This window comes from Podarcis erhardii (genome assembly GCF_964252035.2).
Source record: "Podarcis erhardii genome assembly, chromosome: 2".
Classification (NCBI taxonomy): domain Eukaryota; kingdom Metazoa; phylum Chordata; class Lepidosauria; order Squamata; family Lacertidae; genus Podarcis; species Podarcis erhardii.
In genome coordinates this window covers 35,336,230-35,360,299 of record NC_138498.1, presented here as the reverse complement: position 1 = coordinate 35,360,299, position 24,070 = coordinate 35,336,230, and the positions used below count along the sequence as shown (strand labels likewise).

Here is a 24,070-nt window from a genome sequence, read left to right as displayed (position 1 = left end):
GAGCAGTGCACGGAAATGCCGTTTACCTTCCTGCCGGAGTGGTACCTATTTATCTACTTGCACTTTGATGTGCTTTCGAACTGCTAGATTGGCAGGAGCAGGGACCGAGCAACGGGAGCTCACCCCGTCGCGGAGATTTGAACCGCCAACCTTCTGATCGGCAAGTCCTAGGCTCTGTGGTTTAACTCTCAGCGCCACCCGCGTCCCACTTACCTACCTACAAGGAAATCAAAATGCAGCTGTCTTCTGAAATGCACATCTTGCCAAGTTGTGCAATGCAATTCTCCAACCAAAAAATGCATGCAAAGACACATCTTATTTGGGGAAAGTGTGTATAAATATGTACATGTTCATGAAAAGTATAAAACATGCATTATTTTAGGGGAAAATTACATGCAAGAAACGTGAACTAATATGCTGGCAAATTTTCACGAGACTCTTATTTATAAAAAAATCATAAACTGATGTGGAAAGTGGCAAAATGAACTTAAGACTGGGGGGAAATGAGAAACAAATGTACAGTGGTGCATCGCAAGACGAAATTAATTCGTTCCGCAAGTTTTTTCTTCTTGCGAGTTTTTCGTCTTGCGAAGCACAGTTTCCCATAGGAATGCATTGAAAATCAATCAATGCGCTCCTATGGAGACCGTCCGGGGACGGAGGGGAAGCGCCGCGGACCTGTTTAAAGCAAGGGGCGGCGGGGAGAAGATTGCTTCTCCCCATTGCCTGCCCCGCAATCACCGGGGACAGAGGGGAAGCGCCGCGCGCCCATAGGGAGATGCGTCTTGCGAAGCGGCTAAGAAAACGAAAAACTCCTTCGTCTAGCGAGTTTTTCGTCTTCCGAGGCGTTCGTCTTGCGGGGCACCACTGTAGACAGATAAGTCCCTCTTCCTTCTATTATCCTGATCCTGTTACTGTTGTTTCCTCAACACTTTCTTGTGTTATAGAACAAGCAAGTCAGGAGAAAATTAGCACAAAATGTGATTTCCTACTGCAGAGAGTTATAAGCCAAGTTAGATTGCAATCAAGCCTTCAGTCTCTCTATCTCAGAACAATGGTAGGAAAACAATTCCCCACCACCACCATCATTTGGAAGGAATAAACATGATTCCCAGCTATCTGTTGGGTTGGAGCCAATGGCATTTTGGTCCTTTCCAACTTGTGGCATCTCCACGTGTGAACTTCCTGTGGAAATGGAAAGTGTGGGTAACCATGGAGGAGGGGGCAGGAAAGGAACATCATCAGCAAGAATATGTACAGTAGTGTCATGGGAACTCCACTCCCCTGCCTGCTCATGCATGCCCAAACCTGTTGCATGGACTACTAAGGATCTTATGAATTTCAAACAGGAAAAAAACTTTGCCAAACAAAAAAGCCACAAATTATACCAGCAGGGCTACACTGCTCACTGAGCCTCCTTATGTCCTCATTATGGCCTACACTCTTGCATCTAGCATAGAGCATATAGAATGAACAGAGTTCTCAAACAATTCACATTCCACATCATAGCAAGTGAGCAAGTATTATTCAGATCAGATGAATTAGGCCACGGGTATTGAACCATAAAGGTACCATAAAGGGCACAATTAAAGAGGGGGTTAAGCACACCTGGTTAAGAATAACTGAGTCCATGGACCAGGTTAATGGTATATATACTGTATACTATCTTTATACGGGCAGATTTCTCCATGTTCTTGCTTGCTTCTCCAATGCTACACTGTGCTTGCCTCCCCAGCCTAGTAGACTAAAAGAAAAAGCACTTGGAGACATAGTGGGCTTGTAGCATACACTAGGGCAGGCATGGCCCAACTTGGCCCGCCAGATGTTTTGGGACTACAACTCCCATCATCCCTAGCTAACAGGACCAGTGGTCAAGGATGATGGGAATTGTAGTCCCAAAACATCTGGAGGGCCAAGTTTGGCCATGCCTGCACTAGGGTCACCCTGCCTTATGCTTGCTATGGATTTGACTTGTGGCATACTTAACCAAAGTTGGCACCACTAAGGAAATCCATGGCAGACCACATCCGGCTCGATCCATAACTGCTGGCATAGACCACATCTGCAGCACTGCTCAAATTAATAACAGCATCAGGCTCCATCCAGTTTCAGGAACAAGCTGCCAAAGCAAACTAGGACTTCCTATCTCTCTTTAGCAGAGAAGCTCCATCCACTCAGGTGACTACAGAAGCTCCATTTTACACGATGCTGCAAGTCTTCCTTGCCTCTTAGAAATTACAGAATCTTTACATTTGGAGATTCCAACTTAGCATCGCAAATCTACACAGGGCTTGAGTACATTACCAACATTGGTCATGGCCCTCTATATGAACGAATCTACTTTCTTCTGGACATCAGGGTGTTTTTAGGGTCATACAAAAGCAGAAGGCTGAATGCCAATAACCAGGATAAACTTCTTTGTACTGACAATGCAAACCTCAGCTTTTGCTTGCTCGCTGGCTCCTCCTTCATTTTAGGGTACTGGGTGAAGAGGCAGTTCCTTCAGGCAACTGCATGCTATACAGCTTTCCTACTTTGTTCCCGCGGCTGTTCTTGTACCTGCAGATCACCCTGGGGCTGGATTTCTATGTAGCTAACACATGTGCCATGGGGATTGGTGTTTGTGCTGTTTTAAAGGCATGTTACATAATGTGATATTAAAGCATATATTACTATACATATTTCCCTAACGCTGGAGAATAATATGCGTAGTCGGTAATTACACACACACACACACACACACACACACACACACACACACACTTCCAGCCACAGCTGACTGTAATCCTAGATTTATTAATCTGCAAGGATGGATCATTGCCACATTTGCTTCCCTTGAACATACTTGGCAATCCTCCAGATCCAGGAAATTTGCCACACACGATCCCTGCTAGTTTATGCCACAGCATTAACCCCCACACACCCCACCCCTCAAGTATACCAGTAGGAAGTGGCACTTAGTGGCGCAGTGCTCAGGCATGTGTAAGAAACAGACAAATCTGAACCCCTAAACAGACACAAGGATTCACTAAAGCTCAAGGCATCTATACACTGTGCTCAGAGCCCAAATTCTCCCAGTGATAGAACAAGCCTAGCAGAAAGGAAGAGGTCCTCCTTTCCATAATATATATATTGCCATTTAATGCGGCTCATCTGCCTTAAGCTCACACACATAGGCAACCTCAGAAGCCTTCTGTACATTAGCAGCTCAGGAAAACATGCAGGAAAGGAAGGGAAAAGCCATCTTGAATTCAAACGTTAGAAAAGAGAAAGAAATAGAAAGCGCAAAAGGTAAACTTACTTTGCCACTTTTGGCTTGCTGGGACATCCACAAATCTGTCTGTTTAAAAAGCATCTGGGCTAAGATTGCAGCGCAGCACTTGGAACCTTGAAGAGCAACTTCCAATGCTGCTATCCAGAGAGAAGCAGAGAGCAATAGAGAGAGTGCGCACAGCGCAACGCTGCAGAAAGAGAGAGAGAGAGGGAGAGAGAGAGAGGGAGAGGAACAGCAGAGTGAAGCACCAAGCCACTGATTAATTCAGCCTGTTGCCAGTCACACTGCTGCATGCTGGATATGGGGTAAGAAGGGGAGGGATGAGAAAGGAGAGATGAGGATGTCCTTTAGGATCACATCCCTCTGGGTCTGGGAGGCTGCATTCAAAAGCCAGATAGCCCATGAAATACACCTGTACGGAAGGCAGAGATGGTATATGCTGAAGCACAAGATGATGCTAACAGAGAACAGGTCCAGGAAAACATAGGATACTGCAAGGAAAAGCCAGCTCTGGCCACAACAGTGGAGGTGGACTAAATAGGAGGAAAATGACCTTAGGGGTTGAGAACTCCCATGAACGGTCCCATATTTTAAAAAATGTCAAACAGTGCACTTATGAACACAAAACCCTCAGGTGTCAAGCTGTGCATTCTGAGAGCTAATTATTTCAATAAAAATCCAGGAGGAAAACAACCAGGCCTTCTATTTGCTGAGCTGCACTGATATGCCTTGCTCCCTCCTGAGCGACCTCTTGATCCCAGCAGGACTTCCCAGCAGCAATCAGGATGGAGAGCAGCAGAAAGTCCCCCCTCCAAGTATCAAATATTCATAGCCTCTCAGGAGGAGACTCCTGCAGAAGGTGCAGTGCAGGTTATTAATAGCAATCTATTGTGTCTGGGGCTTGCCACTTACCCAGAGCTGGGCAGCAGCAGCAATGGAGGAGGGACAGGCAGAGGACACTGGGCCAACGGAGACAAAGAGTTCAATGCATATGCCCCAAAAACCCAAAGGGAGGGGAGGAGCAAAACAAAGGTAAATAAATAATAAGAAGAAGAAGAATCACAGTAATGACAGGAGCCAAGCCCATTCCGTACCACAATCAACCTCCATCTAAGCATGCAATATAGATACATCCCTGTGCATGGAGAACTATTTATCATCACCTCTTCTTCCTTTCCTTTAGTGTCTGTATGTCTTAACTCTTGCTTGATACTATGGTCCAAGTTAAACAAGATCTCAGTCCTGTTGCAAAAATGGCCTCTAAAATAACAGAGCAAGGCTTGGATACCTGTCCTGTTGTGCACATGGGGATACCAATCCAATTATGATAGCATGACTCTCGTCCTTTCCACCTTAAGACCTGCACACCTAGTTGCTACTTCTCTCACTCTCCTTGACTTTTGATTACATCTGATGAAGAATTCTGGAGAACTCAAAGAAGCTTGATCGTAAGTTTATGACTTTTGGGATCGTCCTAATGAAAGTATTGCAGTTTGGGATTCTTCCCTTATGGACCGGCAAAGCTGCTTTCTAATTTTTTAGTTGTTTCTCAATAAACAAGCTACATTTGTGGGGGGCGAGAACAGAAAATTATGAGGCAAGATGTGAGCCCCTCTGGGAACCTTTCCGGCTGAAGGGTGCAGCACAAATGCTTTAAATAAATAAACAAATAAATTGTGACCCGGAACAGTGGGAACTCAACGTAAGAGTTTTAAGACATCTCTAATGGGCAGTTTTTTCATATATATAATAAAATTAGATTATTTCCTATGAATGAATCACAAGATCGATTTTATATATATTTTCCAGCTGAAAGCACAAATGCACCTAACTTCTTAAATAGACATGACTGAACTATTCTTTCATTGTGTACCTACTCACCACTAAACACTCCAGTCCCAATTAAGCATACACTGCACTGCACAAATTTCCACGCTTTGAACTGTCAAGGTGGTTATGTAGATAACAAGACCCCCCCCCCAAAAAAAATTAAGCCCATATGTTTCTCAAGTTAGTGGACAGCCAGCATAGAATAAAAGTTAAGCGTATCAGTCAAACTAGAGAGACTCCCAATTCAAAATTCCCACTCAGCCAAAAGCCCGTTGTATGACAGAAGTAAGGAGCCTGAAGTCTGGGTACCTTATTAACTCTGCCTGGCCTCCTCATCTGGCTTGTGAGGCCATTGTAGCAGTTGTCACCCTCACTTGACATCCTACATGATTTCAGGCGTGGAGCAGTTAAAGGGAGTTAGCAAGCTCCGCCAATCAGCTGTCTGGCAGTGCCTGCAAAAGTCCTCTGCATGAAGGTTACTCCAAAAGGCAATGAGTGGCCCAACTTCATACAACAGAGCTGAGGGAAACTAGATCTGGCCAGTGGGTCAGATTGTTATCTTGCCTACCCACCTCCATGGTTTGACAGGTGACCGATTTTTGCCTTCATGCTCTGAAATCAAAGGAGAGCAAGAAAGACCCATCATTTGAAGAGCTGATCTTCCCACCTTAGAAAGGAGAGGTTCCAGCTCAGTGGCAGAACTCATGCTCTGAATGGATAAAAGCCCTGATTCAGTTTCTAGCGTCTCCTGAACCAGGACGGCTAACCCCTGACCTAATAGTCTGATCTGTCCCCTTTCCTGGCAAATATATATATATTGCCTCCCAAGACTCCACTGATTTTCTTGATGGCAGCAAAAGAAAAACAGACACAGTGCTGTGCTGGGCAGAGATGTCAACATCTCCCCCGCCCCCCCAGTGCTCTGATGGGGATGCAAATTGCTGCCACCCCAGCTATCAGATTGATCATTTGATGAATGGGGAGGTGGGCAATAACCCGCTTCCTCAGCTGATCTGCACAGATGATCTGAGGAGGGAAGAGCTGTGGGTTGGTCAAAAGGTGAATGCAGCCCACTAGACAGAAAAGGTTATCTGACTCCACCCAGGTATATAGAATTGCTGATAGACAGTCTGCATAACATTTCCCCTTGGGATTATGGAATATCTGCTAGTCAGGGGTTACAAGTCTGACACTCCACACAAGGCTGCTCCTTATATAGGCACCATGAAGCAGTGAGTCCTGACCCAGGCTCTCTGTTGTGTGGCAAAAAAATATCACACACACAGAGAGAGAGACAGAGAGACAGAGAGAGAATTTCAGAAATTAAAGTTTTTGCATATGGAACTCTTAAGGGGACAGCTGAAGGAAAGGAAAGCATTTGTGTCGCTGGTTGCAAGAAAGAAGCCAGCAGGGAAGGGAGGGGAAAGAAAGCGGCAGCATCTTTCTCCAGGGCATTGTGTTTCCTAGACAACATACTCTTTAACTGCACAAAAGGAACAAAGTGTCTTGCACGGCACAAATTCCCACCACCACCACCACCCCACTTTCCTGAATACAATTCCTAGTAAGTAATTAAGCAGCTAAAAAACACAGCTACTTGTTGTAACTGGGACACCACCAAGGAAAAGGGAAGCAACACCCCAGGAGCCGGGACTGGGAAACACTCGTACTCCTACAAAACATACACAAAATTCAGCAGGTGGGCTTTTTATAGCAATGCCACTGGCAGATGTTTCTGAAATCTCTCTCACCATCTTGAATGAGCACATGCTGGCACCTCAGACTGTAAAGTCGCAGGAAGTTCTCCGATGCGGACATCTCAGCATAACAGAATAGAGCAGCCTTATTATTATTATTTTTTTAAATGGCAAGAAAAGCCTTTTTAACTCTCTTTGGCAGTCGCCTTAACAGAATTTTCTCCTAGCTTTGCTTGGTTAAAAAAAAAAAAAAGAAAGAAAAAAGCTCTCGGTTCGCTTCGATTCCAAGCAAGTGCCATGCAGAATGTAATCACTCCGCAATACAAAAGCATTCCACTTGCTAGAGGGTGGACCCAAGAACATAAGAAGAGCCTTTGCAGGATCAGGCCAATGGCTCATCTTGTCCAGCATCCTGTTCTCACAGTGGCTGAACAGATGCCTATGGCAAGCCTGGCAGTAGGATCTGAGGGCAACAGTACTCTCCCTGCTTGTGATTGCAGCAACCGGCATTCAAAGACGTAGTACCTGTAACAGGGGAAGGAGAACATAGCCATTATGGTTAGCAGGCACTAGTAGCCTTATCATCCATGAGTTAGTCTAGCCCTCTTTTAAAGCTATCCGGTTTGGCAGCCATCACTATAGCTGTCAACTTTTCCCTTTTCTTGCGAGGAATCCTATTTGGAATAAGTGAATTTCCCTTAAAAAAAGGAAAACATTGACAGCTATGGCCATCACTACCTTCCGTGAGAGCCAAGCCAATCGCTGAACGATGCGCTGTGCAAAGTATTGTCCTAAATCTTCCAAAATTTTGGCACCCCTGTGTTCTGCTATTATGAAGGGGGGACTTTTCTCTATTCAGTTTCTGGATATCCACGTCCATGCTTCCTCTTACTTGCCTGCTCTCCTAAACTAAAAAGCCCCAAATGCTGCCATCTTTCCTTACAAGGAAGTTGCTCCATCCCCTTGATCATTTCGGTTGCCCTCCCTGAAACATTTCCCAGCTAAAAAGCAGTGTGCGTGTGCATATTGTATGTGAGAGAAGTGTTAAGCCCAGTAGAAGAAAAGTGGAGCGCTATTTCTCAAGTGGCAGCTATCCCGAAGGAAAGGCGGGAGCCACACCATTGATTAAAATAAGAGATGAAAGGACGGGAGAGATGTCTGAAGAGGTTAAGGCACTTCGTCGCCACTTCTGTTCACATTGTGAGCAGCATGAAAAATAAGGGCATGAACTCTAGCAAAAGGCACAGCCCTGTATTGCTTTGCATCCGCTCATGACTACATGACCCTGATATGTGCCTGCGCCTCATCAATTACTCGCACGTGGAGCTTGCACAAATGTAAGCTGTATCAAGGTACTTCTACGGAAAGCACAATATGGTAAGGGAAACAGAAGCACATTAAAATGAGATGGATTGGTCAAGACGAAGTAGAAAGGTGCAGAACTTTTAAGATCCAGACACAACAAAGTAAGGGAGGCAGAGGTGCGGGTGGTGAAATTCAGTATGATAGACAAGGCAAAATAGATAGTGTGGTAGAGGAAACTGGTAAAAGCAGGGGCAGGGGAAGAGAGAAAGGCCCACAACTGCAGCACCATGCACCAGCACACAGCTCATTCACACTAAACCACAGTTTATTTTAACTATGCTTTAATTTGACATGCAAACCAGGCTACTATTGGATGCATGCACTCTAGCACTAAAGAACAGAAGTCTGTGGATTCCAATTAAAAAGAAGAAGAAGATTGCAAACAGCCATGGAAAAAGCAGAGCTACTGGATAATAGAAGAAGGTATTTACATTGGTAATTATATTGTCCATCCCAAACATCACTACCAATGGGATTTACACAACACTCATTATTGCAACAATGGAGCCTTCCATGAAGAAAACTGTCCTTTTCCCAGCACTGGTGTTTCGTCACAGAGAAAATAAAATGACCCAGAACAGTGACATAATGGCTCCTTTTAAAACCTATGCTAAACCATAGTTTAGTGTGACGTGAAGGAGCGGAGGTGTGCCTTGGGCTTCCACATTCAGTCCCTCCCTGGCATAGGCGGGAGTTGTTTAGAAGCTTTGGTTTCTGTTTTTGCTCAACCACAGCTTGCTGTGTCCCCTACAGCAATAAACTGTGGCTACGTTAATTATGTTTTGGTTTGTTGTTTCAAAAGGTAATTTCATCTACTTCCAAGTTCAGCATCAGCTGCTGAAGTAAATCCAGTACAGCAGCACCTGTGATCAGGGCCCTCCAGTCTCTGATTTAAAAACTTCTAACAAAGAAGAATTTGCCACCTTTCAAGGCAGTCTGTTCCACTGTCATACAGCTTGAATCAGGAAATAATTTCTTACATTTAAATCATTTCTCTCATGATTTGAACTCACTGGTTTGGGTCCTCTCCTCTGGAGCAATAGAAAACCAATCTGCTCCATGATCTATGTGGTGGCCCTTCAAATATTTGAAGATGGCTATTCTATAATCTAAATTTAAAATCTCCAAAATAATATACCCAGCCCCTTCAGCCTTTGCTCACAAAACCTGATCCCCGGGTTCCCTGCTGTACTCTGGATGTGCCAATATGTCAATGTCCTTTCTAAGCCGCAGTGTCCAGAACTGTGAGTCCTGATCAAAGAAGAACAAAGTGATACCATGAATTCTCATGCAATCTAGAATTGCATTAGCCTTTTTAGACACCTGACAACACTACTGACTCGCGTTTAGCATGTGGACTCCCATATACTTTTCAAATGTGCTGTTAAATCATTTGTCACCCATCCTGTATCTTGACACCTGAGTCTTCGCACCAAAAAGCAGAACTTTACACTTAAGTCTGCAAAACTTCATTTTGTTGGCTTAGTTGTCCATCCTGTCAAAATAATTTTAACCCTGCTTTGAAGTTGGCTTGTTTCACACAAACTTAACTGTTTTTTGGTCCAGACAACACAACAAGCTGCTATTGAGCAAAAGCAGACGTTTCCAAAATCTCTATCGGAACCAGAGTTAAACTGAGAGGAAAAACAGCAAAACTGGATTTGCTAACTGCTTCACGTGGTTTGCATATCCCAGAGAGGGGACTGTTCTTGCCAGCATTAAACAGAATGAGGAATCAGAACAGATAACTTGCCTGTTAAATTGAATTTCAAAGATTTCTGGATGACCTCTTAGGATATTTGCTCTCTTCTTCTGCAATACCTGGTTCTTAGCCAGGACTGGATGCCAAGCTGCACCACATCTGAGCAACGGTTATTCTCAGCTGCTATTGGCAGTGGAACTGTGTGGATTGCAGAGACTAGACAATAAAACCCTTATCTTTCAGAGTCTCAAGTTCTCTGACAATGCAGCTGGGCAGATTGGGTTTCTTCAGCCCCACAATACTTCCTGCACCATATTTTTTTTTTTTTTTGCCAACTTGGCCAGTACCGCTAAAAAATGCACTCTGATGTTTTTAAGTTACATCAGGTGAGACACATAGTCAGTAGTGAATCATCCTGTACACTCAGGGAAAAAAAGCACCATAAAAATGCACCATCTCAGGGTAGAAATGAACTGGCAACCAGTGCAATTGTTTTAAGACTGAGATTATGTGAGTTCTAAACTGAACTGTAGCCAATAATTTGGCTGCTGCATTTGAAACCTGCTGAAGTTTGCGTTATCTTCAAAGGCAGTCCCAGGCAGCACACTGTAATAATTCAGTCTTGCCAGAGCATTGAGTACTACAGCAGAGTCATCTCTGCTCAAAAGGGGCTGTAGCTGGAAAACTGGCTATAAGTGAAAAAAGCCACCCGAGTCTCCCGTAACAATGCTGGATCCAGAGATATCCCCAAACTATGAGGAAGTAACGATGGCAGAGAAGTAAGATTTCTTCACTCTCTTCATAGAAATAAATGCTTGGTTCCTAAACAGACATGCCCCATATTGCACAAAAAGGTTTTACGTTTCAGTTGTTCCAAGAAAATGCCACCACTGAGGTCATGAAAGCATTTCTGCAAGGTATGGTACGGTAATTGCTGTATATCTCACACTGATCAATACCAAAATGGGTCACTGAGCCATTATTAGCAAGCTTTGTTAGGTTTATTGAGATCCAGCATACACTGTAGTTGGGTTAGAAGGGCAGAAGATGTACAAAATTCAAGAGGAGAAATTGTCCTGAGTCCTAAAGAGACATCATGGAGGGGCTGGTTGGATCAGGATTGGAGGAAGAAAAGTCAGAGGGTCAGTTGGTTGACGACCTTGGGGCAGGGCCCAGTGGGTATGGAGGGGCTGTGCCAGGACCTCAAGAGGGGAACAGAGTCACAAATGAGGAGTCAGATCCTGGGAAGGGTCTCAGTGGTGTAATCTGTCAGCACTCTGCTTTACTCCCTTCTTTGTCACCCAGGCACCTTGTACCCACCCACCCCATGCTTCTGTGCTTTTTTCCACCTCTGATCTTGTCACTGCTGGAGCCTGCCTTTAGTCCAACCTCCCAGGAGGACTCAGACACTTAGTTTGGTTTGGAGCAGCAGCTGTCCCCCTCTCCATCACCTAGGTCATGGAGGTGCCAACATAGCCAAGAACAGACAACTTAGGTCCAGCCTCTAGAAGTTTGCATTTGCTTGCCCACTTGCCTTGCTGAAGTTGTGCCGCCCCATTTCCATATACAGTGGTACCTTGGGTTAAGTACTTAATTCGTTCTGGAGGTCTGTTCTTAACCTGAAACTGTTCTTAACCTGAAGCACCACTTTAGCTAACGGGGCCTCCTGCTGCTGCTGCTGCGCCACTGGGCACGATTTCTGTTCTCATCCTGAAGCAAAGTTCTTAACCCGAGGTACTATTTCTGGGTTAGCGGAGTCTGTAACCTGAAGCGTATATAACCTGAGGTACCACTGTAACCACTGTAACAGGAACTCAGAGGGTGCGTTGTTTTGTTGGATCAAAGCCTTAGCCATGTATCTGCTGTGCCTTTGACCCTGTTTTTGCCCATATATCTACTGACCTGGGCATTAAAGATTTGAGCAGAAGCCTTACTCCAAGTCTGAGTTCTTCATTCAGTGAGAGCCAGGACAGATATGCAGATTTGTCCCTAACCAGACAGAGAAAGTACACTACTGGAATTCCTCCATCCCTCATTATCTCAAAGTAACAGCTATAAGTAATGCACATACTCATTAACACAATACAGAGCACATCATTTGGTGCAATTTTTGATCCCATGCAAATGTCCAAATATCCCAGGGCAAAATCTTTGACTCAGGTAGCTTGATCATCCAGACTGACCTGCCAACTGGCAAGAAGGCTTTTGCCACACTTTAGATGTAAATGCATCAAAGAATGTGTGGCCAAACAACATATTTATTTATCCATCTGCAAAGTAAGAATCTCAAGATTCTCTCTCTCTCGACCCCACATAGTTATGGGACTTATTGTACAGCATTCCCCAACCTGGTGTCTTCCTACAGACTACAACTCCTATCAGTTCCAGACAGAATGGCCAATGGTCAGGGATGATGGTTGTTGGAGTCCACAACAATATCTGGAGAACACTAAAACACCTGGAGGGCGTGTGATTAAGGAAGGCTCTGACTGAAGTAGCTGTGAGGGAGCAGAGTATTGGGCAAGGATCCTGCTGGTCACCAAGTCTGTGTCTTGGAGTTCCCTCTAATCCTCCAACCTTCAAAGTTTTATTACTGTCCTTGTGATTTTTCCTTCCTGTTCCCAGGCTCCTCACTTTTTTAAGCGCAAGTCAGCACATGTTGCACAATGAAGGCTGGATTTCCAAAGAAAAGGGCAGTGATACCCCAACAGTTGTAGCCACATCCTCTTTTAATGCGCACACAAAAAACATCTCACAACACAACACAATGAGACCACAAAACACACCCATGAGAGAAGTGTTAACGCCAAGGCTGTAATGGGTATTCCTCACCCCAAACATTTTCCTATTACCACTACCAAATAGCCTGTCCTCGCCACACAACTATTGCAATTGTGAAACAACTTCTCACTTTAAAACAACAACAACCACATGCCATTGATCATTAAGACACTCCAATAGTTGAATTGCTCCCACTTCATCTGGTAATAGGTAGCAGATACACTACCCAGGGATAAGCTATGCCTGTTCAGATTAGAATATGCACCTGCTTCAAGATACCAAGGACAAAGCTAGATTGAGCATATTCAGCTAATAAAAGGATGCTACCCTTTGCTACATTGCTAACACATTATTCAGTCTGGCACTTGCAGAGGTAGTTCTAGAAATTGTGCTCCTCTACCACGGTCCCCAAGGGGAAATCCATAGGAACTATGGGCACCCTCAGACATCAAGCCTGTCCTAATTTGTTTGTTTGTTTTAAAGAGACTTTTTCCAGGGGTGTTTCCTATTTGGGGGAAGGTGTGTTGCCTCCTTTTTTTGTCTATGCTCAAGAAGGTTGAGGACCCCTATTCCACACAACCCACGTGAACAAGATGAACTGTCCTTAAATACACATGCTTGGGTCAGATTGGATCAGATTGAACAAAGCATAAGGAATGCCATCCTACCAGCATTCCATACAAAACAATCTCTCTGGAAAGATGCAGGTTAAGAAGCCATGGAGAAAGCGTAAACAGTAATATTTAATTCCTAAATGCACAGCCAAACAAGACTCCACCTGACATCAAAAGTCCCTTTCTACCAACAAAAGGCAGTCTGTCTTGGGATTTGGTTTCATTAATAAATCAATAAATACAAGCAATAAATCCAGAAGTAGGTTTGTGAAATAAAATGTTTTACTTTGAATAGATTCACACATCAGTTCCTCTAGCATTTCTCTCTCCTGTTTTTTCTGCTTTCCCCCACTTTTAGTCACTGTATGCCTCCATCACTGAGAACTGGAAATTTAGTGGACATTGATGTTTTCAAGGGATCACACTTGCCCCCATTGATATGGAGGAAGAAGCAAGTTAACAAGTAGCTGGTCACATACAAATGGCATAATTTCTGCAACAACTGTAACCATGAAAAACTGTTAAAATCACAGAAAGTGAGCAAACTAGAGCCTATGATCATATAAAGTTTGGTGCCATGGACCTATGGGAACTTTCATTTTCTGGTGTCCTATATTTGTAGTGCATCGCTAAAAACAATAAATGAGAAAAAGCATTTCCAGTGCTGATGGCTGTGGATAAAATCTTGAAAAGTAAAAAGAAGGCTCAAAAGCAGCTTTCCAAAGTTAATAATTTCAGAGCTAATCTCATGGTTTTGTAAGTTTTACGGTGTGGCAACACAATCACACAATGATCATCCTTAATAAAGCAAGACCTTTGTTAACCAACTATCACTGCCAGAAAACAGCTTACATTCAAGTTCACAAGCTATATCTCCCAAGAAGTTCAACATATCCCACAGCAGTAACCCTTGGCATTCATCTTGTCCAGGAGAACAGTATGTAAACTATGTTATATATGCTAATGATTACTTGGAAGTAACCTCCACAGTTGTAAAGAGGAAGTAGTAGAAAAACACATACAGAGTACAGTGGTACCTTGGGTTAAGTACCGGTACTTAATTTGTTCTGGAGGTCCACTCTTAACCTGAAACTGTTCTTAACCTGAAGCACCACTTTAGCTAATGGGGCCTCCCGCTGCTTCCGCCACACAATTTCTGTTCTCACCCTGAAGCAAAGTTCTTAACCCGAGGTACTATTTCTGGGTTAGCGGAGTCTGTAACCTGAAGCGTCTGTAACCCGAGGTACCACTGTAAATATGAATCTGGGTTTCCAGATTCTCACCAATGAAAGCCATTCTGACATTAAGAACACCTGGCCACTCATCATCTTCCAACTAAAGTCAACCAGAAGCAAATTCAATCGAGAGATTCATCTAGAACTACAGTAGCTACAACATGACCAAAAAAACCTACCTGACACTTCTCCTTGGAGTCCATGGTTACTCAGTGGACAGAGCATACCCAGAAGACCACAACCACCATTCCGTGAGAGGTCCTCTTCTAGATAACGTATGAAGCTCAATTAGCGTGCCTTAGTGATAACATCTACAGAAACAAAAGGGGTTAAATGTCACTCTTTTACCTTCACTCTCTCTTAAAGTAAAGCACTTTAGAGAATTCAAGATCACAACTGATCTAGACAGATGAGAAAACAGAAGATGGCTCTTATTGTACCTTCTGCAACACTTCCACCCCACCACTAAATAGGGTCCATCTGTATTAACTACTGAAAAGGCCAGTACCACGGGCAAAATGAAATCCCCTGTAAGGCATAACATGATTATTGCCTTGGCACTGAATGCATTTTCTTGACATGTCCAAGAGAACTGCCAAGCTCAGCCTCTAAGTAAGAAGCCAGATTTCATCAGGTGCTGCAGAGACGCCATGCTCAAATGCCAGCCAGGAGGCTTGTGATAGAGGCTGCCTGTCACTTATAGCTATTTGTCTTGTTATTTTTATCTCTGACCAGGTCCCTGCCCAGATAATCTCCAATGGATCCTGTAGTCATGACTCTCCCGCTATCTGAAACAACACATCAAATCTGCTTTGACAAGGTGGTTACACTACAGAGTCGAGCACAAGCCAGATCCATCACTGGCTAGAGTGTCTAAAGAAAGGTGCTAGATCATCAGTAAAGAAAATCTTAGCATAGCTGGAATTAGCAGAGCCTAGCTGGCAAGCTGTTTCTCCCAACAAGCGTTTTGTGACCTGTGGGTCAAATTCCAATCATAGTCTGTGCCTCAGTTGTAGACTTGCTAGATATTAGAGTCTGGCTCAGGTCTTCTACCAGCTCCTAAAGTAAAGGTTAAAATCTAGTCAATCTTTGAAAACTGAATTGTTTTCAGTAATAAGACTGGCCTGTATTTCCACATGCATTGGGGGGAATCTAATTTAGCTTGACTTTGCACACTCAAACACATCATTTTATTTAGAAACATAAAGTGTTTTTTTTCCAGCTAGACACCACCAAATGCAACATAGAAAATGAAGAAAACCAAAATAGATGTATATCATATACTTAATGAAAAACATTAAAATAGAAATATGCATAAAGTACTCAAGTAGGAATCCTAATAGCATCAACAGTATCACCACAATCCAGAAACCCAAAAGAGAAAATTATAATATGTTACTGATGAGCTGTAACACTGATTTGTTCTTGAAAACAGGAGAGTTCTAAGCGGGATTTCTAGTGTTTAGGGAGCAAGGCAGCAGCGCATAATCCTTTGCAGAATAAATTATACGAAAGCAGAGTAAGTTACAAAAAAATCAGTATATAGGTATGTGTAAATTGGCATATAATATATCAAGGGTGCAGAATTTAGCTCTTCGTGATGCAATTTCATTTAGTGTGAAGTACACACAGCATTGACCATATTCAGCACATCTTGCTAGCTAAACAGCCATCCTCTAGAAATTCCTTTGAGCTATATGCTTTCAGTCTGGCACAACCTCAGAATTTGCCTTCAGTTTGAACTGTGTCCCTGATTTCCATTATCTGAAGCCCAGGATGGAAAGGATTCTCACTAGCTTAATCTTGCCCTGTCAGCCCAGTTCAGGAATAGAATGCTACAAGGAGATGTTTTCAGAGCACAGCAGATGATGGCAGCTGCGGAATGAGAGGAAGCTGTAGCACAAATCTTGCTGAAATATTTCATGCTCTGCCTTTAAACACACAAATACCTGCAGCAGAATGGGAAATAAGATGCTCTGGTTGGTGGTCTGTTGTTGCTTTAAAAACTATTAACAATTGCACTCTGAAATAGCCAAATTTGGAAACATATAGCTTCAAAATGACTGTCAAAAAAGCAGAAAATGCCTGAAGCAAGATCAAAACAAAAATACTCCCACCCACCCTGCAAAAATAAAATAAAAATCTTAGCTCTTAGCAATAGAAGCTCAATTCTGTGCCACTTGATAGAGAAGGTCAAGAGGCAAGACAGCTGTGCAAGACAGGAATATGGGCTGCACTGCAGTGAGACATTCTGTCTCTGGCAGCAAGCTGTAATGTGATCTTAAAAGCAAACCATGCCTCCTGACCATCAACATTCAAACTATAACACCCGAAACTTTACCTCTCACCTCAAAAGCAAAGAACAAGTAGTGATCCCCATTTCTCAGCTTCTGGCCAAAGGCCTCCTCTACACAGCCTTAAGCTACCCAACAGCAATTGGTTAAGTATAATAATAATAATAATAATAATAATAATAATAATAATTTACATAATGACACCCTTAGCGCTTACCTACACTCTCCGATACATTGCTTTGTTCAGATATCGTTTTCACAACCTGATTTGCCTTTAACCAGCTACTCCTCAAGGCTCTATGGGATATATTTGCTTACATGTGCATTCTCCTAGATCTTTTATAAAGAAAACGTGTTTTAAAAAGCTGCAGCCATTGTATGCATTCGCCATTCGATCAGTACAATGCCTGGCCACATCCAGCGCCAAAGCAAAATTTATATTGTTCCTGGTTGCACAAGCAAATTTAATCAAGTTAGAAGTGCTACCTACAGTTTCATTCAAGGGGCGGGGGGAAATAAAGGATTTCAAGTTTGTCAGAAATAAAGAAACTACAACAACTCTCTTTTGGACATTATAAAAAACACATAGGGAATATGCAAAGTTCAAAAAATTCAGACTGCCTTTGTTGAATAAGCTAAAACCTTTGGACGCCAAGATCCTATCCTTGTCGCATGACTTTGTCCCAGATCTCCCACAGGTGTGCAGCACAATTTCCCCTCCCAGTTTTGCAGCTGGAGGGAGATGGGATCTTCTGTGGAGTTGTGGAAGCCCAGTGCAACTGTGGGGATGACCACAGCTCCTCTCTCCAGCTTTAAACTCAAGAGTTGAGAAGCAGAGGAGAGACCTGTTCAGCACTGAGCTGCTGAGGCTCTTCAAAGGGGTTCAGCGATACAGTGCCCAAAAGGCCAGCAGGACCTGGGTTTGCTTTGCTGCTGGGGGTAGGCAGGTGCTTGTTCTGAGCACCACCCAGAACTAAAGCAGCCAACCACATTCTTCACCTTTGGAGCAAAAGACTAGGGCTTATTTTGGGTGGGCACTCTGCATGCCCGTTACCCCTGCCATCCCTCAGTACATCCCTTCCATTGGTTTCAAAAGGTCCAGGGTCACATCCAAACCATGCATATAAAGCACACTTAAAGCACATGGCTTCCCACAAAGAATCTTGTTAAGAGTGCTGGGAATTGTAGCTCTGTCAGGGCTAAACTACCGCTCCCAGAGTTCTTTTCGGGAAGCCATGTGTTTTAAATCTGTGGTGTGGATGTGGCCCTAGATCTGCACCCAAACCTATTATCCGGAATTATTACATGGAAGCAGCAAAGTATGTTAGCAAATTCAGACCATTAACAGTCTAGTCTAGTCTCATCTTGGGTGGTTTGGGGAATCACATACCTACCATGCTGGTATAGTGATGTCTGGAATTATCACAAAGAGTAGCGAAGTCTGCTAGCAAATTCAGGCTATAATAGTATAGAATAATCTGGGTTTGGATGTGGGAAACTCTCCCATGAGCTATGATGTTCACTGGCCAAATGTTGCAAAAGTCAAACTCCCCCATCCTAACCTACAAAACAGGGTTATTGTGATAGATGCAGCACAACCCTACATATGATTCCAAAGAACTAATATTCATTGCATTCAAAAGGGCCTATTCTCCGGAAGCAAACACAGGACTGCAGCATCAAGGCACAATCACGAGCTTTTTGCAGGAAGGGTAGGATACAAATGGAATAAAGAAATAAAACCTGCTCATTGGCAGACATGAGTTCCCTAAATTTAAACACCTCTATTAGATCATTTCCAGCCTAAGAGCTGACTAGTTCCTCTGTTGTTTTACACATATGATGTAAAGGAAGCAACATATATAGTCTCTGCAGGTGCATTTTCTGTAACATTTTGAAGTCATTGTTTTTATGAGAAAAAAAATCTCTAAAAGAAAATTATAGAATGTTATTTGGATGGGATCATTTAGATAATTTATGCAGACTCCACATTGGTTATTGGAAGGAGGAAAATGTTTTGGATGTAGTTAGAGAATATCTCCACTAAGCTAGCATACCCTTTCCACCGCTGAGCCACCAAACATAGACATGGCATTGTTTAATAAAGCAGAAACTAAATGGCTCCCTAGTAAAATTAAGAAAGCTAAGGGCAAGTAGAAAGTCTGAACTCAATTCCAGTACTCAAAACAAATTCCTAGGCCCATGATTATTTTTGTCCAAGTGTATTTCTTTTACACCAAGCTCTGGTTGGTAGATCTTAAATGTTCTAACAAGATTAAAAGTAGATCTCGCCAGCCTGAAGTCTCCTCACCCCAGTTAACAGGGCACCAAACTAGGGGAAAAAAAACAAATTACAGTGAACTATATGGGCCTTACTCCTGCATAGACATACGTGGGATCGCACTGCTGGCATTTAATCTTTTTACTGTCCAAACCCCTATGGCTTGTAACCAGCAATGTAGTCATTTAGGCACAGGAGTACTAATCAATCCAATTAACTATACAGTACAGTAGTTTTAAAAATCTGACTACTAAGCAAACCCCTATGGAGATGAGTGGGAAGGTTTAGTACCAATTACATTGTTGCGAACAATGGATTCTGCTAACACCTTAAAAGGTGAATTTGAGGGATTAGTTTTCTGCATTACTTCGTCAAAAGACGACATATGATCAGCAATAACGTGATACTGAAATATTTACCTAAATTGGTCCATTAGTTAAAAACAGGCTTTTTCTTAAATTTAAAAAGAAAACTTTTAAAATCAGCTGACCATCAGAGGAAACTTCCACAAAGTGCATGGGGGGCGGGGGGAGAGGCACACTTGCATCATGGTAAAACGACCTCTCCCAACCAGGCACCCTCCAGCTGTTTTTGGACTACAACTCCCATCATCCCCAACCAGTGGCCATGTTGTTGTATGCCAACGTCTGGAGGGCATCTGATTAGGAAAGTAACGATGTGGAGAAGAGTACCGGTACTTGAAAGGATTGAGTACCGAGCATCTCGTTTAGATATGCTGCAGTAATGTTCTCCTCATTATGCTGTTGTAACATAGCAACGTGGGTGACTGCCTGGTTACTTCTAACGTCTCTTGCGCTTGGTTATATACGGTTATGCAATACACCGGGCAAAGTGCAGAAGGTTCCTAGAAACTTCTTAACACGTGTCAGGGCTTTCACCGCGCGGGAAGCACAGCATGGACCTGCTAACACTGCAATGTCAGCGTCGTCTGCCTGCACTGGCACTAGCAAGGCGCATTTACACGGACTGAATTCTGAATTAAGCAGCAGTGGGCAAGTAACAGCTTGTCAGTCAGAGACAGTAATATGACTCCCGAGTTCCACCAGCAAGCCGGGGAGGAAGGCAGAGAGGGAGGGAGCTTGCGTGGGTTGCAAGATTTGCAAGCGTTTGCAGCTGCAAGGAACTGGCGTCGTGCAGAAACTTCCTACTGCAAGGCGCCTGGTTGCTCTCCTGCAGGGTCTGGCTACCCTGACTCGAGACACCCACTGAAACACCCTGGAATAGGTTGAAAAGTTCACAGCCTTGCAGAGGTGGCCTCCAACTCACAGATCGTGAGAAGGCGACGCGTGTTGACAAGAGCTGCAAAGCTGATAAATCGGCACTTCTCTCCCCGTCCCTCCCCCCAAAACAGCAGCTTTGAAATGCCGCCTCATCCCAATGCCTCGCTAAATCCTCAGAGTAGGGGGGAAGGCGTGGGGATATATTAAAAACAAGCCGCCTCAGGACTAAGGGCAGAAACTTGGGTCTCAAGGAGCGACCCCTTTTTCCACCCTTCCCGAAGGGAGTGGTAGGTTACTTACCAGAACGGGTTTAATATCCCCTTTCTTTTGTCTCTGGGGTCCCCAGTAAATCCTGGGGCCTTTCCCCGCCAGCTGGAGAATGCTCCCAGGCAACCCTTCACGCCATTCCCCCAAACATCTCTATAGCCGCCATCCTTGTTGATGGCAAAATAACCCGCTTTACTCCAGAGTATCATACGTGTGGCTTCAGGTGCAGTTAAATAAGCTTGCACTGGATTGGCTACGTTCGCCTCACATTTCAGGGCTTTAGCTGTGGTAGGTTAGGGTGGGGTGAAGGGTGACGCTATACTTCCGCCCTTCTCTCCAAACCATCTGTGCACAGCGAAGGGCGGCTAGTTTTAGGGACTGAAACAGGAGCTGTTTGCTGACCATCAAAACGAGGGGTTTCCTTGAGGGGTGGATCTCACATGGTGAGCCGCAAGACCCGGAAGGCTACTTCTCTCGTTCTGGGACCGCTGCGGAGGGGAAATAATCCCTGTTTATAGAAGATGTATTTTTAGAGCATGGATTTCCTTTCAGCTACTTAGAGATTCTATGATTATTATTTGTATTCGACATTGGCATCTATACTTATATCGCTGAAATTTTATGTTCATAAACTGGAAAATATATACTGGGTAAAAAGTATCAAGTTACTAGTCCTTCATAATTAAATTTAATGTTTGGCAATTAATCATATAGACCTGCGGGTATAGGGTAGTATAATAATAATAATAAATTGTAGACTAAGTTATTTGCCTGCTCAGTAGCGATGGTGATTTTGGGAAATTTCCAGATATTAATCTGGACATCAGCAGGTACAGATTCTGTCTAATATACACCAATACCTGCCAGAAATTACCTTCTGCAGTCTGCATATAACAAACTGGCTAGTCTCTACATAAAAGAATAAATGAACATTGGAAATGGTCAGACCACACCTGGAATACTGTGTCCAGTTGTGGACTACACAATTTAAAAAGGATATTGACAAGCTAGAATTCAGGCAGAGGAGGGCAACCAAGAAGATCAAGGGTCTGAAAAGCAAGCCTTATGAGAATCTGTTGAGGGAGTTGGGTATGTTTAGTCTGGGAAAGAGGAAAGTGAGAGGAGATATGATAGCCACCTTCAAATATCTAAAGGGTTGTCACATGCAAGATGGAGCAAGCTTGCTTTCTTCTGCTCTGGAGGTAGGACCCATACCAATGGATTCAAGTTACAGTGGTATCTCAGGTTAAGTACTTACCGTATTTTTCGCTCTATAGGACGCACTTTTCCCCCTTCAAAAATGAAGGGGAAATGTGTGTGCGTCCTATGGACCGAAGACGCCATAGCCCCGCGACCCTCTCCCGGCTGGAGAGGTGACGCGCGGCTATGGAAGGAGCCTCTTTAGCCGTGCGCCACCTCTCCCAGCTGGAGAGGTGACGCGCGACTATGGCAGCAGCCTCTCTGCTGCGCCTTTCCGCTGCTCCCTGACCTGCTCTTTGGGGCTGGTGGTGGCCTTCCCCTGCCAGCCCCCAAAGAGCAGGTCGAAAGGAACCTGAAGCCTGGAGAGTGAGAGGGGTCGGTGCTCACCGACCCCTCTCGCTCTCCAGGCTTCCAAGGTAGCTGCCTGAACGGCACCTTGTTTTAGAGCGGGAAAACAAGAGGGGGAAAATTCTCCCCCTCTCTGCGCAGCGCCTCCTGCTGCTTCGCTGAAGGGGCACTGGGCAGAGAGGGGGAGATTTTTTTTTCTTGTTCTCCCCCCTCTAAAACAAGGTGCATCCTATTGTCTGGTGCGTCCTATGGTGCGAAAAATACGGTAATTCGTTCTGGAGGTCCGTTCTTAACCTTAAACTGTTCTTAACCTGAAGCACCACTTTAGCTAATGGGGCCTCCTGCTGCCGCTGCTGCTGCGCCGTCAGAGCCTGATTTCTGTTCTCATCCTGAAGCAAAGTTCTTAACCTGAAGCACTATTTCTGGGTTAGCGGAGTCTGTAACCTGAAGCGTATGTAACCCAAGGTACCACTGTACAAGAAAGGAGATTCCAACTAAACAGCAAAAACTTTCTGACAGTAAGAACAGTGGAACAGACTCCCTCAAGTGGTGGTGGACTATCTTTCCTTAGAGGATTTTTTTTTGTGGAGGCTGGATGACCATCTGTCACAGATGCCTTAGTTGAGATTCCTGGATTGCAGGGGGTTGCTCTAGATGACCCTCAGGGACTCTACATATAATTCTATAATTCTCATAAAACATGGTCATAACATTTTCATTCTACCAGAGCAGGCTCCAATTTGCCATTGTGCTGTTTCTTCCATCTCCTTCCCAAAACAAAAGCTATTTCTTTATTTCTGTACTATTGCAAATAATATTGAAAACAAGTTTTCAATCTTCTTTGCGTCATAGAATGTTGAAGTGCTACTGTACAGCCTTAAGTTCATGCAGCAAAATACCCTGCAGCATTTACAGTCCCATCCTGTGCATATTTGTTCAGAAATGTACCCCACCAAGTGCAATGGAACTGAGTCTCACAAACAGCGCTTTAAAAAAAATACATTAAAAAAAAATGATCTCATGTCCTCACAGCTAAAATAAGTTAATGATTGTCAGAAACATAATATTTCAGCCATCAAATCCCTGTGTGAAAGGGAAGTCTTTCTAAACTTAGAGAGAAATAAACTCTAAACTTAGAGATAGATGCACCACACCAGGGAGGGCATTCAATAAATGGAGAACCACTAACAAGAACTCAGTCATGGGTCACTTCTAGCCAGCCAACACCCAGCAGCAGCATTTACCCTATAAAGTCAATATTATTATTATTATTATTATTATTATTATTATTATTATTATTATTATTATTTTATTTACTGACTTTATAACAGTTTGTTGAAATAAATAAATAAATAAAAATAATATATGGAATCACCTCCAATAAATTATCCTAGAAATTCCATATTATAAATAGCATTACATGTGAAGACAGTCTGCATTATAGAGGCGTAAAAACAGGTGCATGCAAAGTATATGAAACATGATGCCATTAGTTGTCCACAGGACAAATAGTTTGTGAATAGAAATCCAGATGACTTAAGCAAATGCACCATAGCACCTGCTACAAAGGAATATGGATTCATTGCCCCCTTCTTCTCAAGGGACCTTCTTTATCTTCCTCTAGTATAATAGTCCTTTAACCTCTGAGTGTTAAGCCAGGCAAATCTATTTAGCCTTTCCAAGAGAAAAAGGCTCCAGTCCAGTCCTAGATTACACTGAGGGGAAAGAATGTGCTTTGAATGTGCTTCCAATGTATAGTGTGCATTCAGCCTGCATCTCCAGTGCTCTCCAAAGGCCACTGTACCCCTCTCCCACATTCAGTTCCATGGAGGCCATAGGGAGGGGGGCACCCATGATCAGCAGCAGGGGTCAGGGTGATCCCTGTTCCTCTATGAGGTTGCCAGTCCATTTGTTCCAGGCAGGCTCCTGCACCATTGCAAG

At 43.6% G+C, this 24,070-nt stretch overlaps 1 protein-coding gene across 8 annotated transcripts in view; it reads right to left on the bottom strand.

The window, feature by feature from the left end:
• TMEM94 (transmembrane protein 94) overlaps nt 1–20,773 on the bottom strand; it is a 70,586-nt gene extending 49,813 nt beyond the window's left edge. For 2 of the 8 annotated variants that reach the window (XM_081850660.1, XM_081850663.1), the window contains exon 1: nt 3,302–3,541. In XM_081850660.1, the coding sequence (XP_081706786.1) occupies nt 3,302–3,355 (54 nt within the window). In that variant the 5' untranslated portion in view covers nt 3,356–3,541. Of the gene's footprint in view, nt 1–3,301; nt 3,542–14,677; nt 14,810–14,846; nt 14,998–19,084; nt 19,125–20,614 lie in introns of those variants that run through there. The other 6 variants (XM_081850659.1, XM_081850658.1, XM_081850662.1 and 3 more) reach the window with 5 other exon arrangements.
• Nucleotides 20,774–24,070: the final 3,297 nt, after the last annotated feature.